Source organism: Xyrauchen texanus, chromosome 39, assembly GCF_025860055.1.
Source record: "Xyrauchen texanus isolate HMW12.3.18 chromosome 39, RBS_HiC_50CHRs, whole genome shotgun sequence".
Classification (NCBI taxonomy): domain Eukaryota; kingdom Metazoa; phylum Chordata; class Actinopteri; order Cypriniformes; family Catostomidae; genus Xyrauchen; species Xyrauchen texanus.
The window spans coordinates 11,586,682-11,604,060 of NC_068314.1; the positions used below are offsets into that span (position 1 = coordinate 11,586,682).

Sequence of the window (17,379 nt, forward strand, 5' to 3'; positions counted from 1 at the left end):
CTCTTTCCCCTGCGCCTTCGCGCTCGTCACTTCTCACCGGAGCTTACACTATGCCAACGTCATACGCCAGAACTTGACTCTGTCATGAACGCATGGACGGCCATTACCGGAAGCCAGTGATTATAGTTTATAAAGTTATAAATATGTATATTTTTCTGACAAAAATGCATCACTTCACTTCAGAAGGTCTTTATTAACCCCCTGGAGCTGTATGGATTACGTTTTTCATGGATGGATGCACTTGTTTGGGCTTCAAAATCTAAGGTACCATTAATTCCGATTATAAAGCTTGGAAGGATATTTCAGCCAAACACAACTCCGGTTGAAGAAAGTCATATACAACTATTACAACGAAACAGAAAAACTGAGAGGAGATGGCGGAAATCTAAAGATCCAGCAGATCTAGGTAAATATCAGCTTCTGCTTTCAACTTTTTCAGATAATTTGAAAGATGCAAAAACCTCCTAATATCAGACCAAGATCAACAGCACCACAGACTCGTAGCTTGTTAAGAACATTCAACACACTTCTCTGTCCTCCCCCTCCACCACCTGACACATTACTGACAGCAGATATTTTCGCCACATTTTTTACAATAAGGTTACAACCATCAGCAATACATTCGCAGCACCACACCCTGTCAAACACCTGGCTCCTGTATGCAACTATTCTTTCTCTATGTTTTCTCCTTTGACTGACACTGATGTCTCTAATCTCCTCCTCTCCAACCACCCCACCACATGTTCCCTTGACCCCATTCCATCACACCTTCTCCAGGCCATCTCTCTGTCCATCCTACCTGCACTTACACACATAATTAACACATCTCTACTTACAGGCACTTTTCCCACTACATTTAACAGGCTCAAGTAACCCCACTGCTGAAAAAACCTGCACTTCAACCCACACAGATAGAACTCTACAGACCAGTCTCTCTCATCCCATTCATGGCAAAAAACACTTGAAAGGGCAGGTTTCAATCAGATCTCTGCCTATCTCACAAAGAACAAGCTGCTGGATGACAATCAGTCAGGCTTCAAAAGTGGACACTCCACCGAGACTGCCCTGCTGTCGCTGAGATAGGCGAAAGCTGAATTCAGATCATCCGTTCTGATTATGCTGGACCTTTCTGCAGCCTTTGACACAGTCAACCATCAGATCTTTCTCTCCACCCTCTCTAATCTGGGCATCAGAGGAACTGTGCTTGACTGGTTGAACTCCTATCTCTCAGATAGTTCCTTCAAGGTAGCCTGTATAGATGAGGTATCCAAGCCGCATCAGTTACTTACTAGGGTACCTCAGGGATCAGTGCTTGGGCCACTTCAAGTCAAGTCAAGTGGTTGTTATTGTTATTCAAACATATATAGGTAGTACAGTACACAGCGAAACGAGACAACGTTCCTCCAGGACCATGGTGCTACATAAAACAACATAGGACAAACACAGAACCACATGAGATTACACAGACTAAATAACATTTCTACATAAAGTGCATGTGCAAACGTGTGCAAAAATTACAGGACAGTACCATAATTACTTAAAGGAACAGGACAATAGGCACAGTGAGAGACAGTGCAGCGCCGACAGTACACATTTGTAACGAATAGTGCAAAAAGATGACACTTTCTTAAATGCTAAATGTAAACATAACTGTGGCAGCGGGGATGTGGTCAAGTGCCTGTCCGGAGAGAGCGTAGCGGTAAGGGCACTTACACCTGAGCCAAATTATGTCTAACACCTGTCTCTAATTTCAGTGAGCACGGGGAGAGCGGATAAAACACCCACGCCACGGGCAGTGGGAGAGACAGAAATCTACACGTCAGTCCAGTGTTGGCGTGTTCCCTGTATTTAGAGAACTTTGTGTTCACTGAGTTTGTGTTGACTGTGTTACTAAAGATTTTGTTATTTGTGAAAGCTGAGAGCACTGCTGCGTGCCCATTAAAATCCCTACCTGAGAGGAGCAACTGGTCTATGTGTCCTCCTTATCATTCACGACTCTTTACAATAACATATTATGAAATAGTGTTCTATGGACATAGCAGTTATTGAGGTAGCAGCCAGGTATAAAGTGACAATGAATTAAAGTGCAACTCTGGACATGTGCAAAAGTTGGATTGTGTACAGGTGTGTGTGTCAGTCCAGTCCTTGAGTATTGAGGAGATGGCTTGGGGGAAGAAGCTGTTACACAGTCTGGCCGTGAGGGCCAGAATGCTTCGGTACCTCTTGCCAGACGGCAGGAGGGTGAAGAGTTTGTGTGAAGGGTGTGTGGGGTCATCCACAATACTGGTTGCTTTGCGGATGCAGAATTTTAAGTAAATGTCTTTGATGGAGGTAAGAGAGACCCCGATAATCTTCTCAGCTGTTCTCACTATCCTCTGCAGGGCTTTGTGGTCCAAAACGGTGCAAGTCACAAACCAGGCAGTGATGCAGCTGCTCAGGATGCTCTCAATAGTCCCTCTATAGAATGTAGTGAGAATGGGGGGTGGGAGATGTGCTTTCCTCATCCTTCGAAGAAAGTAGAGTTCAGAGCATCTGGAAGGCATCTTTGTCACAGGCTATTGATGTTGTCATGTAGTTGGTGATGGCCTGGATGCCCTGCCACATGTGCCACGTGTCGCTGCTGTCCTGGAAGTGACTATGGATTCTCTGTGCGTGCTTTGCCTCCCTGATGGCCTGGGACAGTTTGGCCCTCAATGATCTTAGGGCTGCCTTGTCACCTGCTCTGAAAGGCAGAGTCTCGGGTCTTCAGCAGCGCACGCACCTCCGCAGTCATCCACGGCTCCTGGTTGAAGCGTGTGGTGATGGTCTTGGAGAAAGTGACATCATCAATGCCCTTGCTGATGTAGCTGATCACTGATGCTGTGTATTCCTCCAAGTTGGTAGAGTTGCCATATGTTGCAGTCTCCCTAAACATGTGCCAGTCAGTACACTCAAAATAGTCCTGAAGAGCAGAGATGGCTCCTGCTGGCCAGGTTTTCACCTGCTTCTGAAGCTTTTTTGTGCGCCTGACGAGCGGTCTGTATGCTGGAATTAGCATAACAGAGATGTGGTCTGAGTAGCCGAGGTGGGGGCAGGTCTCCACCCGGTACACGCCTGGGATGTTTGAGTAAACAAGATCAAGCGTGTTCGCCACTCTCGTTGCAAAGTCCACATACTGATGGAATTTAGGGAGCACTTTCTTGAGATTTGCATGGTTGAAATCTCCGGCGACAATAAACAGTCCGTCAGGGTGAGCGTTCTGCACTACGCTAATAGCCCCATTCAGTTCACAGAGCGCTTCCTTAACATTAGCGCTGGGGGGAATGAAAACTCCAGTTATTAGGACTGCAGTGAATTCCCGTGGTAAATAAAAAGGTCTGCATCTAACAGTCACAAGCTCCAACAGCGATGAACAGTAGCTAGAGACTAGCACAGAGTTCTTGCACCATTCCGTGTTGATATAAACACACAAGTCACCACCGCGAGTCTTACCGCACATTGCTGCATTTCATGTCGGCATGAAACGAGGTGAGCCCGTCTAGGTGAATGGCGGCGTCTGGAACTTTGTTGCTGAGCCACGTCTCCATGAATACAAAGACGCAGCAGTCTATAAACTCACGCTGTGTAGTTTGCTGGAGTCGGATGTAGTCCAGTTTATCGTCCAAGGAGCAAACTTTTGAGAGCAAGATAGATGGGAGAGCCGGCCGGCTAGGGTTTGTTTTTAGCCTAGCATGGACCCCTGCCCTCTTGCAACGCTTCCGCTTCCTCGCACACTGCTTACGACGTCCTCTACCCTGGTCATCGGCATCAGACGACGCCGAGGACTGGAGGCCTGGTCTTCGCAGCAAGCCAAGGTCGCATAGCTTCTCCTGCAGATCACCATGCAGCTTGGTTGTTGCATGAATCTTATATTTTAGTCGTGTCTGGCGATGGTAAACATGAACGACGGTTGCTCTGATGTCCATGTGTCGTAAAAGTCGGGCTAACTAACAAAAATAGCACCATTTTGGATCCGGAGCGGCCGCTGCGTGCTACCGTGCCGCCATCTTGGATCTTGGAACTTCTCTTCTCCATATTCACAACATCACTAGGACCCATCATTCAGTCACATGGTTTCTCTTACCACTGCTATACTGATGACATGCACTTGTCTTTCCAGCCCAACGACACCACAGTGACTGCTCGAATCGCTGCCTGTCTGGCAGAAATCTCTGCCTGGATGAAGGAACACCACCTGCAACTCTTGACTTTCCAGCCAACCCTGCTGTTGAACACAACATCACCGTGCAGCTGGGTTCAACTACAGTATCGCCTTCCAAAACGGTCAGAAATCTTGGGGTAACCATCGATAACAAGCTAAACTTCACAGACCACATTTCAAAGACTGCAAGATCATGTAGATTTACACTCTACAATATCAGGAAGATAAGACCTTTCCTCTCTGAACATGCCACACAACTGCTTGTTCAATCACTTGTCATAACTAGACTGAACTACTGTAACTCTCTCATTGCAGGCCTTCCTGCATGTGCAATTAGACCTCTGCAAATGAGCCAGAATGCAGCAGCATGTCTGGTCTTTAATGAACCAAAGAAAGCGCATGTTACACCACTCTTTGTCTCTCTCCACTGGCTGCCGGTTGATACACATATTAAATTCAAGGCTCTGATGCTGGCATACAAAACAGTCACTGGGTCTGCTCCAGTATACCTAAAATAATTTATGCAGAACTACACTCCTTCAGAAGCCTGAAGGAACGTGCGTTGTTGTACCAACACAAAGAGGCACCAAAACACTTTTCTGGACTTTTAGTTTATCATACCACGTTGGTGGAATGACCTTCCCAACTCCATCCGTGAAGCTGACTCACTCTCTGTCTTAAAAAAAACGGCTAAAAACACATATTTTCCAAGAGCACTTAACCTAACACTAAACTTCTTTCTTTTTGCACTTATATCTGTTTTGAAAACTATTCTGATGCTAGTGAAACTTTGTAATATGGCACTATTCGTACCAATGTCTCCTTAAGACGATTCGCTTATGTTCTCCTCTTTTGTAAGTTGCTTTGGATAAAAGCATCTGCCAAATGAATAAATGTAATGTAAACATTTACATAAATAATTTTTTGGGCCATTTTTGAAAATATATTTTGAAAAAATATATATATATTTTAAAAGCATTTAAAAATATATTTTGCCCTCCACATATTTTAATACAAAGAAATACACACATGTAACATTTGAAGAAAATCTTTATTTGATGTCTAAAATGTGAACATGTATGCAACAAATTTGAATAAAAATCAACCAAGGAACATACTTTAAATTTCAAAGCTTTTTTTTTTCAAGCCATCTCAGTTCCCCCAGCTTAGAATTCACTGCAATCCCCAAAGCTCCTCTGGACACATTGGTAAACTTCTTCTATATTTTAAAGGGATAGTTCACCCAAAAATGAAAATTCTGTCATTAATTTCTCGTCCTCGTGTTGTTCCAACCCCGTAAAACTTTTGTTTATCTTCGAAACACAAATTAAGATATTTCAATGAAATTTGAGAGATCTCAACATGGTAGTAAGTCCGAATTCATTGTATTTGAAAAATAGTAGGTAAGTCTGAAATTCATTCATATAGAACATGGTTGTGAAGTAAATTAAAATACAAATGTAGTACCTACTCAAATAATATGCAATTTCGGACACACCTTAATTTTTGACTTACCATATATGGCTGCCATGGTGTCCTTGTCAAGGGCACTCCTTCTCGGCACCTAAGGTTGCAACGGTATGAGATTTTCACGGTATGATAACGTCTCAGAAAATATCACGGTTTCACGGTATACGGTATTACACAATTACTATTATCAGTGAAAACAGAAGGGTTATTTTTTTTAAATAACCCTGGCGCTGACATTGAGACTGAGTCTAACTCCATGCCGAGAAAAGAGATGCTCTGAACAGGGGCGAGCTTGCTCTTTTCCCAGTTGACCTGAAGCCCCAAACGGCTGAGGTGCCTGAGCACCTGGTCTCTGTGAGCGAATAGTAACTCTCAGGAGTGGGCCAGAATGAGCCAATTGAGCATGCGAATGCCGGATTCTCGGAGCGGGGCAAGGGCTGCCTCTGCGACTTTCGTGAAGACGCGAGGGGACAGAGACATGCCGAAGTTATGTGCATGTGTTAAACACTAGGACTGTGTATCTATATGCATATACTCACCATATCTCCATCAGAAAATATCTTGCTGTTATACTGAATAAAAAAGTCATACAGACTTGAGGCACTACAATGGTGAGTAAATGATGAGAATATCTATTTTAGGTGAACTATTCTTTATCTACCACAGTCATGTTCAAATCACTAAGATGCTATGAATACTGTTCCTGACTTATACAAGTCTATTTGAATGTAAAAACATAAAATAAAAAAAAATAGTTAAACATGCATAACTTACATCAAGGCAATCTGCATTTGATTCCACAGGCTAAAATGAATACAGTAAATGGATATATGTTAGCAATAGTACTGGACAATTGTTGTTACAAAATAAGTTTATCTAATGATCTCAAGAAAACAGTCATTATTTTAATGGTTATGCTTAATATGTGACATAATATCATGTGGCACACACATTACATAAAAAGCAGCTAATACACGTATTTGAGATGGGAACAACAGTCTTTGACATCTGTAGAATAAATTCATATATTAGAAACAAGTCACTTAATACTGTACATCAGAAAAACATTTATATAGCAGACTATTCCTTGTTCAGATGCAGTGTTCAAGAACAATCAGGGACGTCCCAAGCATGGTGCCGGGCCCAGTACAAGTTAGTATGCACGTCTTAGCTGCTTGTTCCTCTCATCTCTGCGGCCTCTAGGAGATTTATTGAAGGTTTACTCTTTCTCTTCCGAGTTTCTGACTTGGGTAGCTATTCTTCAATTTACTTAAGTTTTATTTGTAAAGTTTTTTATGTTTCTGAGGAGGTAGAATAATGCTAAGAAAAAGGCTAATGATTGTAGTACGTCACAACTACATACGGTCCTAAAAAAATTACAAAAATTAATATTTTACTGACGTCTTGTTATAAATCTACAAGCGGTATACAGAATAATAGAGGATAATATAAGAGTATTATATTGGAAATAGGATAATAAAAATAGGCACCTGCTATCTTGATGATGGAGGCCTCATAGGCCGGCCACCCACCTCCCTTTCGGCTCTTTGACACCTTGGCGCCACTCCACCAAGTAAAACGTAATTTTCCTCCATAACCGCTGAGTATTCATCCTCATCAAATTTTCTAATACGTTCAGTGGGCAGAATTGAGAATTTGTCATCCTCCACCCACTTAATTAACGCAAACATAATCGGCTTGTGTCTTCCAGTATGTGGTCACGGTCGGTATTCGCGCCTCAGGCAGCGGTTATTTCAAAAAAGATAAAAAGAAAAAATTAAACGTGGTAATCAAGCTACTTTTTTTTAATGAACAGAAATTTTTATTTTTATTTTTTTTCCTTTGCACTTACATGACATTTATTTTAGGATTCTTTAAGTATTTTAGATTTCATTTTTAAAATCGAATTATATCTCTAACATCACAAGACAATGCGCATGCGCAGACTGTGCTGCGTGCGCGCATTAATGTACGGATCCTGCAAACATTAAAGTGTATCCCTTAATGAATTAATGTAAAAAAAATTGAAGTGTACATAGCAATTTTGTGCATCTTGTTTCCTTTTCAAAATGTCATATCATACAGTACACTTACTGCCTTGTTATCATTAAATGTCCTACTGTATGTCAGTTAATGTCAAAGTCAACTGTACACTACATTAGTAGTGAGGTATTCTGTAATGTGACAAGCAAATAAATAAACTTGATCTGCTATCTAATTCTTGCTAAACCTTTGGCTCTGTTTTTATTTGTAGCCAATTATTTTTTGATGTTGTACATAAGATATAATAATAATAATTCCTTGCATTTTTATATAGCGCTTTTCTAGGCACTCAAAGCACTTAACATAGTATAGGGGGAATCTCCTCAACCACCACCACCAGTGTGCAGCATCCACCTGGATGATGTGACAGCAGCCATAGTGCACCAGAACACCCACCACACACCAGCTATTGGTGGAGAGGAGAGAGTATAGTTATGAAGCCAATTCAGGGATGGAGATTAATACGATGCCATGGTAGATAGGGGCCAATGGGGGGGGGCATTTGGCCAGGACACCAAGGGTTACACCCCTACTCTTTACAAGAAGTGTCCTGGGATTTTTAATGACCACAGAGAGTCAGGACCTCAGTTTAACATCTCATCCAAAGGATGGTGCCTTTTTTACAGTATAGTGTCGCCGTCACTATACTGGGGCATTAGGACCCACACAGACCGTAGGGTGAGCTCCCCCTGCTGGCCTCCCTAATACCACTTCCAGCAGCAACCTTGGTTTTCCCCAGGAGGTCTCCTATCCAGGTACTGGCCAGGCTTAATCCTGCTTAGCTTTAATGGGCAACCAGGAAAGAGATGCAGGGTGATATGACTGCCAATATATTCCTGTTATTTTTCATTTTAAAGAATGGATACTTTGATCTCCATCCACATTCTGTGGATTCTTGGAAATGTATTTTCTTGACCCTGAAATACATTTTGAAATATATTTGTGAAATGAAGGTTGAAATTAAATATATTTTCGATTTCAAAAATATATTTTATTGAGCTTCACAGTTACAACATATATTTGGCATACATTTAAAATAAATTTTGGCTGAATTATTATTATTATTTTTTTATCGTATGGGAAGGGTGATGTGCAAATACCCATTAGTTGTTGGGTCAGTAAATGAAATTGGTTATTGGCCCAAACCAATATAAAGCTATTTAAATGGTATGAAACCAAAAAATATAATTATTTATATTTGTGAATCAGAAGCCTGTTTGATACAGAAATTATGTATCCTGTCTAAATAAAGTTTAATGTGTCTTTATCCAGAGGACCTCCATATTAATTTGACATGTAAGGCTCCCAAATTGTGGATAGTATTCTGTTGCAGAGGATTCAAAAAATTGAATATCTAAATAATTAATAATCTGAGACTGTAAAGCAAATGGATACAAAACAAAGGATGCATGAAATACATTACTATTAACATTTTATTTAATATGACCCTTTTTGTAAAATGTAACCGTCTTCCAGATGTACAACACTTGTGTTATGCAAACTACAGCAACAAAAACAAACAAACAAATGCAATCTGTCTTGAGTTATTACGTGAAATATGGTACAATTACGGGCCTGGGAAATTACCAAAAGGTACGGACAAAATTACGTAACTGGTACGTCGTGTTTTAGCTGGGTTATGTTGATAAGGTTTCTTTCACGTTGAAATAAACGGTTGCTCGGGTCGGCGGGGTGTGAGCTCCTGAATGTGATGAAATCTGGCATACACTAAGCCTGAAAGACCGCTCCGAAGCGGTATTCGCGCTAGTGCGGATTTAGTGTGGGTAAGTGCACTGACTTTGGTATATTTTAGACATGGGACAGTCTTGAACGTTTATTTCCTGTCGCGTGCACTCTTGGACAAGGCCAGCCTGTGACGTTGCAGTCCCCGTGCGCGTTCATGTGCTGCTCTTCCGGTGTCGTTTCCTGTGTTTGTAAACTGAGCTGAGTTCCAATAGAAGAGCGACATTGTGCACTACTAAGGTAAGATAAATGAGCACTAGACATGTCACCTCCATCAAAATATATCTTATTATTTTGTTATGGCTCGGATCACTGATGTCTGACTCGCTTATAAAAATCTCGAGGTGATAGAGATTTGAGTATTGGAAAAAAAGCGCCTGTGCACGAGACACACCGTACCACACGAACGCATTGAAAATCAACATCAGCGCGGAATAAATCGCACATGACTAATCTGGGTCTTGCTATGACGTGCGAGCAGTAATTTAATCAATAAGGCACGAGTTAATGTGTGGATTTGATGTGGTAGCTGTGGATTGTGTGTTTGCGGGGATCGAGTTAATGACGAACGCAGCGCGCCCTGAGATGCTGTTCAGATGCATGATGTGTACACGAAGTATTCTATCATTGTGCACGAATGTCTTCAACGAATGCTGTTAAACACAAAATTACTGTCCTATGCATATGGCAATAAAACCTCTAAATCAGTGTTTAACAACCTTATCTATCACCTGATTCAACCCCATGGCCTGAATTGGGTGTCTTAATAATTGAGCTAGACTGGCAAAAATGATCTAAACACTCTGCTCATCACAGCTTACCTTACATGTATGCCGCTCATCCAATCAAAATATAGTGTAGGACATAACTTTTATAGTTGAATTTTATGCCTAGCAAACTCACTTTAGCCAAAATCATTAAGTGACTGAATCTGTTTTTTGTTACCCACACTGATCGGACTAAGAACTGTATTTATTTTGTAAATGTCTCACCATGTTTGTACTCTAACTCATCTTCCCTTCATCTCCACTAAAGGAAAGACATCGGTTCCAGATGATAGAGGCTAATGAGAGTTTTTGTGTGACACACTGTCTGGACTGACGTCTCATTCGCACACTTCTCTCCCACCCTGTCCATAGCCATGTCACACATACCCGGGAGCGCCGTCCGTGACCATATGAAATGGGTTGGTTCTATTAAAATGATCTATTTTGGCACGACTTATAACCTTTTAGCTATTGTGACTTAAGGAAAAGTTCACCAATAAATGAAAATTCTTTGAAGATTTGCTCACTGATTTTTACCTTCACGTAGTTCCAAATGTATGCTTTTGGTTCTACCTCAGAACACCAAAGATTGGTGGTGTTCCAGGATCATTTATGCTGCTTTTTCTGAAAGTGAATGGAGACTGATGTTGTTGAGCTCCAAAATATGCTTTAAAATAATCCATACAGCTTGGGTGCTGTATTCCAAGCCTTCTGAAGACATAGAATAGTTTTGTGTGAGGAACAGACTGATATATGTCTGAAGGTAAATTATGATCATTTTCATTTTAGGTGAACTATTCCTTTAGAAATTCAGATGTACAGTACCTAATTTTATATTCTCACTTCCAATGAAATAACTTGATTTGTATTAATTTGTGTTAGTGTAAGGGATAGTTCCTCTAAAATAAAATGTGTGTCATCATTAATTCACCCATACCATGCAACAAAAAAAGGATATTTTAGGCAGAATGACAGTCACTATTCACTTTCATTGTAGGGGAGATGCAATGAATGTGAATGGTGAGACTAACATTTTGGGTTTGGAATAACATTAGGGTGAGTAAATGATGACAGAATTTTAATCTCAGGGTGAAACGTTCCTTATATATATATATATATATATATATATATATATATATATATATATATACACACACTCACCTAAAGGATTATTAGGAACACCATACTAATACTGTGTTTGACCCCCTTTCGCCTTCAGAACTGCCTTAATTCTCCGTGGCATTGATTCAACAAGTTGCTGAAAGCATTCTTTAGAAATGTTGGCCCATATTGATAGGATAGCATCTTGCAGTTGGAGATTTGTGGGATGCACATCCAGGGCACGAAGCTCCCGTTCCACCACATCCCAAAGATGCTCTATTGGGTTGAGATCTGGTGACTGTGGGGGCCATTTTAGTACAGTGAACTCATTGTCATGTTCAAGAAACCAATTTGAAATGATTCGAGCTTTGTGACATGGTGCATTATCTTGCTGGAAGTAGCCATCAGAGGATGGGTACATGGTGGCCATAAAGGGATGGACATGGTCAGAAACAATGCCCAGGTAGGCCGTGGCATTTAAACGATGCCCAATTGGCACTAAGGGGCCTAAAGTGTGCCAAGAAAACATCCCCCACACCATTACACCACCACCACCACCAGCCTGCACAGTGGTAACAAGGCATGATGGATCCATGTTCTCATTCTGTTTACGCCAAATTCTGACTCTACCATCTGAATGTCTCAACAGAAATTGAGACTCATCAGACCAGGCAACATTTTTCCAGTCTTCAGCTGTCCAATTTTGGTGAGCTCTTGCAAATTGTAGCCTCTTTTTCCTATTTGTAGTGGAGATGAGTGGTACCCGTTGGGGTCTTCTGCTGTTGTAGCCCATCCGCCTCAAGGTTGTGCGTGTTGTGGCTTCACAAATGCTTTGCTGCATACCTCAGTTGTAACGAGTGGTTATTTCAGGCAAAGTTGCTCTTCTATCATCTTGAATCAGTTGGCACATTCTCCTCTGACCTCTAGCATCAACAAGGCATTTTCGCCTACAGGACTGCCGCATACTGGATGTTTTTCCCTTTTCACACCATTCTTTGTAAACCCTAGAAATGGTTGTGCATGAAAATCCCAGTAACTGAGCAGATTGTGAAATACTCAGACTGGCCCGTCTGGCACCAACAACCATGCCGCGCTCAAAATTGCTGAAATCACCTTTCTTTCCCATTCTGACATTCAGTTTGGAGTTCAGGAGATTGTCTTGACCAGGACCACACCCCTAAATGCATTGAAGCAACTGCCATGTGATTGGTTGATTAGATAATTGCATTAATGAGAAATTGAACAGGTGTTCCTAATAATCCTTTAGGTGAGTGTGTGTGTGTATATGTGTGTATATATATATATATATATATATATATATATATATTTTTTTTTAAGCAATATTTCCATTGAATACAAGTTAAGCTCAGTCAATAGAATTTGTGGCATAATGTTGATTGCCAAAATTGTTTTGGATCATATCTCCTTTTCTTTAAAAAAAAGCTAAAATCGAGGTTACAGTGAGGCACTTTACACTGTAACCTGGTTTTTTTTTCTTTGTTAATCGGTTTTATGGCGCAAGTGCTATCAATTCAGCTTAACTTGTATTGATACCAAAATATTCCTTTAATTTATGTATTCTCTCTTCCAATGAGGTGTCAGGATTTTTATTTATTTTTATTTTTATTATCAGTATGGCTGAATGGATAGAGCTTTAGAGTGTTTACTCTCGGTTCAGTCTCAACCGCACATCACAGATCATTATAATTTGCAATGTGAGAACCAGTGCAAAATGTTATGCAGGTCATGCAACCCATTTGAGTTCAGTGGCTGTTGTAAACCACAAATGTCTCTGTGACTACAATGGTTTAAAATTATATTAAACAGCCCTGGAATTCTTAAGTGTTGTGAAGGAAAACAAGAAATCTTGCACAGATGCAGGCCTAAATTGTAAAGCTTTTCAATCCACACATTTCCACCCTTACAGAAATTTTTAATGAATTTACTATAGTAACTCTAACTATGAAATGTTTTGGCAGAAATGTGATATATTTATATACAGTATATAAATATTATTAATATACTTGTGTTAAATAATTTATCATATATTAGTGGAGTAATATATAATAATTTTTTGTGTACAATTTGCAACTATGCAATTTCTTCATGCAATTTGAATGTATAATTTCTTAATGTGTTTAGATCTTTTTCACAACAAAAATACCATAGTTGCATTCAATCATGGTAGTGAGAAGCCAAGCATGTTTTACCTGTTATGGTCTAATTACAAATACCACTGTTAAAATATGGATATGTAAGAACTGTTACATTTTCATAAAGGCACATAGTAAGTAGAATTAAAGGGCACCTATTATGGCATTTAAAATGTTCCTAATATTGTTTTGGGGGTCCCCAACAACAGTTTTACATGCATGCAATGACAAAAAACACTTTTGTTGTCTTATAATATGCATTTATGTTTACCTGATTTGCTCATCGACTCCCAAATGATTCGTTCAACGACTCATTTTTCCAAACCCCTCCTTTGCGTGACGCTAATCTGCGGTGATTGGTCAGATGACCCAGTCAGTTGTGATTGGTATACTCTGTGCAGAGATTGTCGGAAACGGAACGCCCATCACCGCTTTGTAGTAAAAAAATCAAAATCAGAGAAGGAATTTGAGTTGATTTATGTTAGCGATCATAGCCCAAAGTTCGGTGGTAAACACCCAATCAGTTATTGTTTGCGTTAGCCCAACGCATAAACATATTGATAAAGCACTGCATTACTACAAGTTATTGCTCTATTCTTTATGACAACTCCAATAACATCGACAAACATTTCACATATTTCAAAAAAATTGACATTGAGACCTAAAAGCTGCGCTTGAGCGTAACGTACACAACACACACAAATACTTATTAAGCATGCTAAAAACACATAAAAGCAACAATTATTAATAATACTTACAGGTTGTGATTCGGAGGAGGAAGCTGATCCAAATAAACTTGGTACTGAACCTTCCTTCAGTATCAACCGGCTCGCAAATCCACACTTGAAAGCATTCATGTTTGTAAAGCAATCGTCATTAAAATGACGCGAACACAGCACAAGGTTCGGGCTATACTTGTGTGGTATAGTTGTAAATATAAACTCTAGTCACTGATTCTTCACATGCTCGTCCCTGGGCAGTGAATAAAAGGTCGCTTTTGATATGCACTTCAGAACACAGCGTCTTGTTGTCGACATGATGTTTTCAAGTTTTCCCTGGTGTCTGCGCGCGCAGTGAGTGGGCGCGGCCAATTTGATAATTTTTCGTCTTGACGTCACAACGAAAAGGAAAATGACTCTTTGGAAAAACGATTCATTACATTGACTCAGAGTCGACTCCTACTTTTGAGAGACAATAACTTTTTTTACGGTGAACTTTCATATATAAAACTTTGCAGGATGTTTTTGTTCACTTAAATCTATGTTACACACTACATGAAAGGTAATTTTCAAAATTCCATAATAGGTGCCCTTTAAGCACTTTAGAGGATCTTTATGAATGATTGACCAAGCTATCAGTAATCCATCAAAAAAGTAATCCATACGGCCCCAGGGTGTTAATAAAAGCCTTCTGAAGCAAAGCTTTTTTGTTAGAAAAATATCCATATTTATAACTTTATAATCACTGGCTTCCAGTAACGGCCATCCACACGTTCACTGGCTTCCTCTATCTTCTGCTCTTCCACGTTGGTCACTTCTCACTGGCGCTTACACTACGCCTAAGTCATACACCGAAACTCGACTCTCTCGTGAATGTGCATATGGCCTTTACCAGAAGCCAGTGATTATAGTTTATAAAGTTATAAATATGGATCTTTTTCTTACAAAAATGCATCGTTTCACTTCAGAAGGCCTTTATTAACCCCCTGTAGCCCTATGGATTACTTTTTGATGAATGGATGGATGTGCTTTTTTGGCCTTCAAAATCTAAGGTACCATTCATTCCGATTATAAAGCTTGGAAGAGCCAGGATCTTTTTTTATATAACTCCGGTTGTGTTTGGCTGAAAGAAGAAAGTCATATACACCTAGGATGGCTTGTGTGTGAGTAAATTATGGGATCATTTTCATTTTTGGGTGAACTAACCCTTTAACGTTTCACAGATGTTACTGTTGTTAATATCAGTAAATTTACATCTGATCCCAAGTTAAAAGGTGGTGAGTTAGTGCTACCAATCAGGTGCTCGTGCCACCATCACTAGAACTTAAGGTGCTTTTACACACAATTGTGGAACTAGTACCTGAACTAAAATCGTGGATTTAGTCGTGGAACTACAGTATACCTATTCTGATTAAATTCCAAGCATCATTTTTCCACCAGGTACACTACAGCAGGAACTTTATTTAAATAAGCTTTGTGCCTGAGGCACATGAGCTTGTGACTCTTCTGGCGGTGATGCCTGAACTTAATGCGATAACAGCTAAACCTACTCACTTCAAAACATAAACATTTTTTCACTTTGTGAAAGATGGTTTTGTTGTAGAAAACATCACATGGACAGGATATGCTCGGAGTTGTAAGAGATAGAAAACAACAGGAGAGCAAGAGAAGAGACTGATTTAATGCTACCTCCAGCTGTTCAGCTGACAATTAATTGTCAAACAAATAATTTCAATTATGATGATTAATTGTCTGTTTTAGGGCTGTGACGATTAATTGTCTCGTTAAAGGCTTTCATGATTAATTGTGTGCTTTTTTCTGCATGTGTGCTTCATACACACAAAGAAGTAATTTTTACATATTCAACTTCATATATATAAAAATATTTCTCTCTTTTTGGTCAACTTTAATTTTGGTAAATTTTACATTTACACTTGCTTTTTGAACTCGTATATTTTATAATTCAAGAAATAAAATTATAATTTTAATATATTTTATTCTATTTATATTATAGTTTTATTATTATGCAGTAGTCAAATATTTCTTTCATAATTTTTTCAATTTCACACATTATTTTAGTTCTCTGATTAAACCTACAAGCCCTTTTTTGTCATGAAGCAGAACCTTTTGAGATTTTGTTTCATCATTTTATCACTCCACAGAAATAGATTATGTGTCACTGTGTGTCATTAATACAGCATGTCTGAACCAGGAACATTTGCCATTACCCGATCGTTTAAAGTGAAACTGGAGCACTTTGTGTTCAGTATCAAAGTTAATACTTGTTCATTTATACTTTTGTGGGAGTTTTGCACGAGCCTCTGCTGACAACACGCATCAGAGCGCGCTCTTCAGGAGAGGAGCTGGTTGACCTCCGGTGTGTGGATCAGTGATGCGTAGTTAAACTGAATGACACACAAATGTGCTGTTCATGGTATTTTCTACAGTATATTCGCTTAAAATTTTCTTATTTGTACATTAAGAAATTATACAATAATCGCGGTTGTCTCAAATAACTGTGTTTAAAAATCGCGACAGGGATAATTGTGTATGGACCTTATTAACCCTAATTTCAACTAGCAATTAAATCAATGCTGCGATTCATAGTTTAGTTCTACTGTATGTACACATGACGTATGTAAAAAAAAAAAAAAACATTCACTTATACAGTTAAAAATAAAAATAATTATCTTTATTAGTGCGTAATATATACAGTGAAGCCTTTGAAAGGTGCAAAAACTGTGAAAACGAGGTTAGTAAAACATTAAGCACTGAACAGTAGAACCTGATCTCTTGCTTGATTTATCATGGCGCACCTGCGATGATCTATGTGGAAGTGATCATTTTCCCCTAATCGTTACATCTATTAGATCAAATACCAACATAATATTCCAAGATGGCATCTCAAGAAAGCCAACTGGTACCTGTTCCAGACCCAATGTTACGATAAACTTAATTCAGCAACCCAAGACAGCTAAGTCCCAGTTACAAGTTTCACAGACAAGCTGATAGATATAGCTAATTATACTATCCCTAAGACATCACCAAAACCAAGTCACAGGCATAACCCATGGTTCAATGACAACTGCAAAAAAAGCCATAAAAGCTTGGAAAAATGCAGAGAGAATGTTCAACAGACACCCAACAGAAGAAAATCTAGTAAGATTTAAAATATGCCAAGCACAAGCACAAAGGATTATTAA

At 39.5% G+C, this 17,379-nt stretch overlaps 1 protein-coding gene across 8 annotated transcripts in view; it reads left to right on the forward strand.

Moving 5' to 3' along the window:
• The first annotated feature begins 9,588 nt into the window (after positions 1-9,588).
• Positions 9,589-17,379, forward strand: part of znf740a (zinc finger protein 740a) — a 72,947-nt gene continuing 65,156 nt past the window's right edge. For all 8 annotated transcript variants that reach the window (XM_052111003.1, XM_052111006.1, XM_052111008.1 and 5 more), the window contains exons 1-2: positions 9,589-9,676; positions 10,472-10,622. In XM_052111003.1, the coding sequence (XP_051966963.1) occupies positions 10,578-10,622 (45 nt within the window). In that variant the 5' untranslated portion in view covers positions 9,589-9,676; positions 10,472-10,577. The remainder of the gene's footprint in view (positions 9,677-10,471; positions 10,623-17,379) is intronic.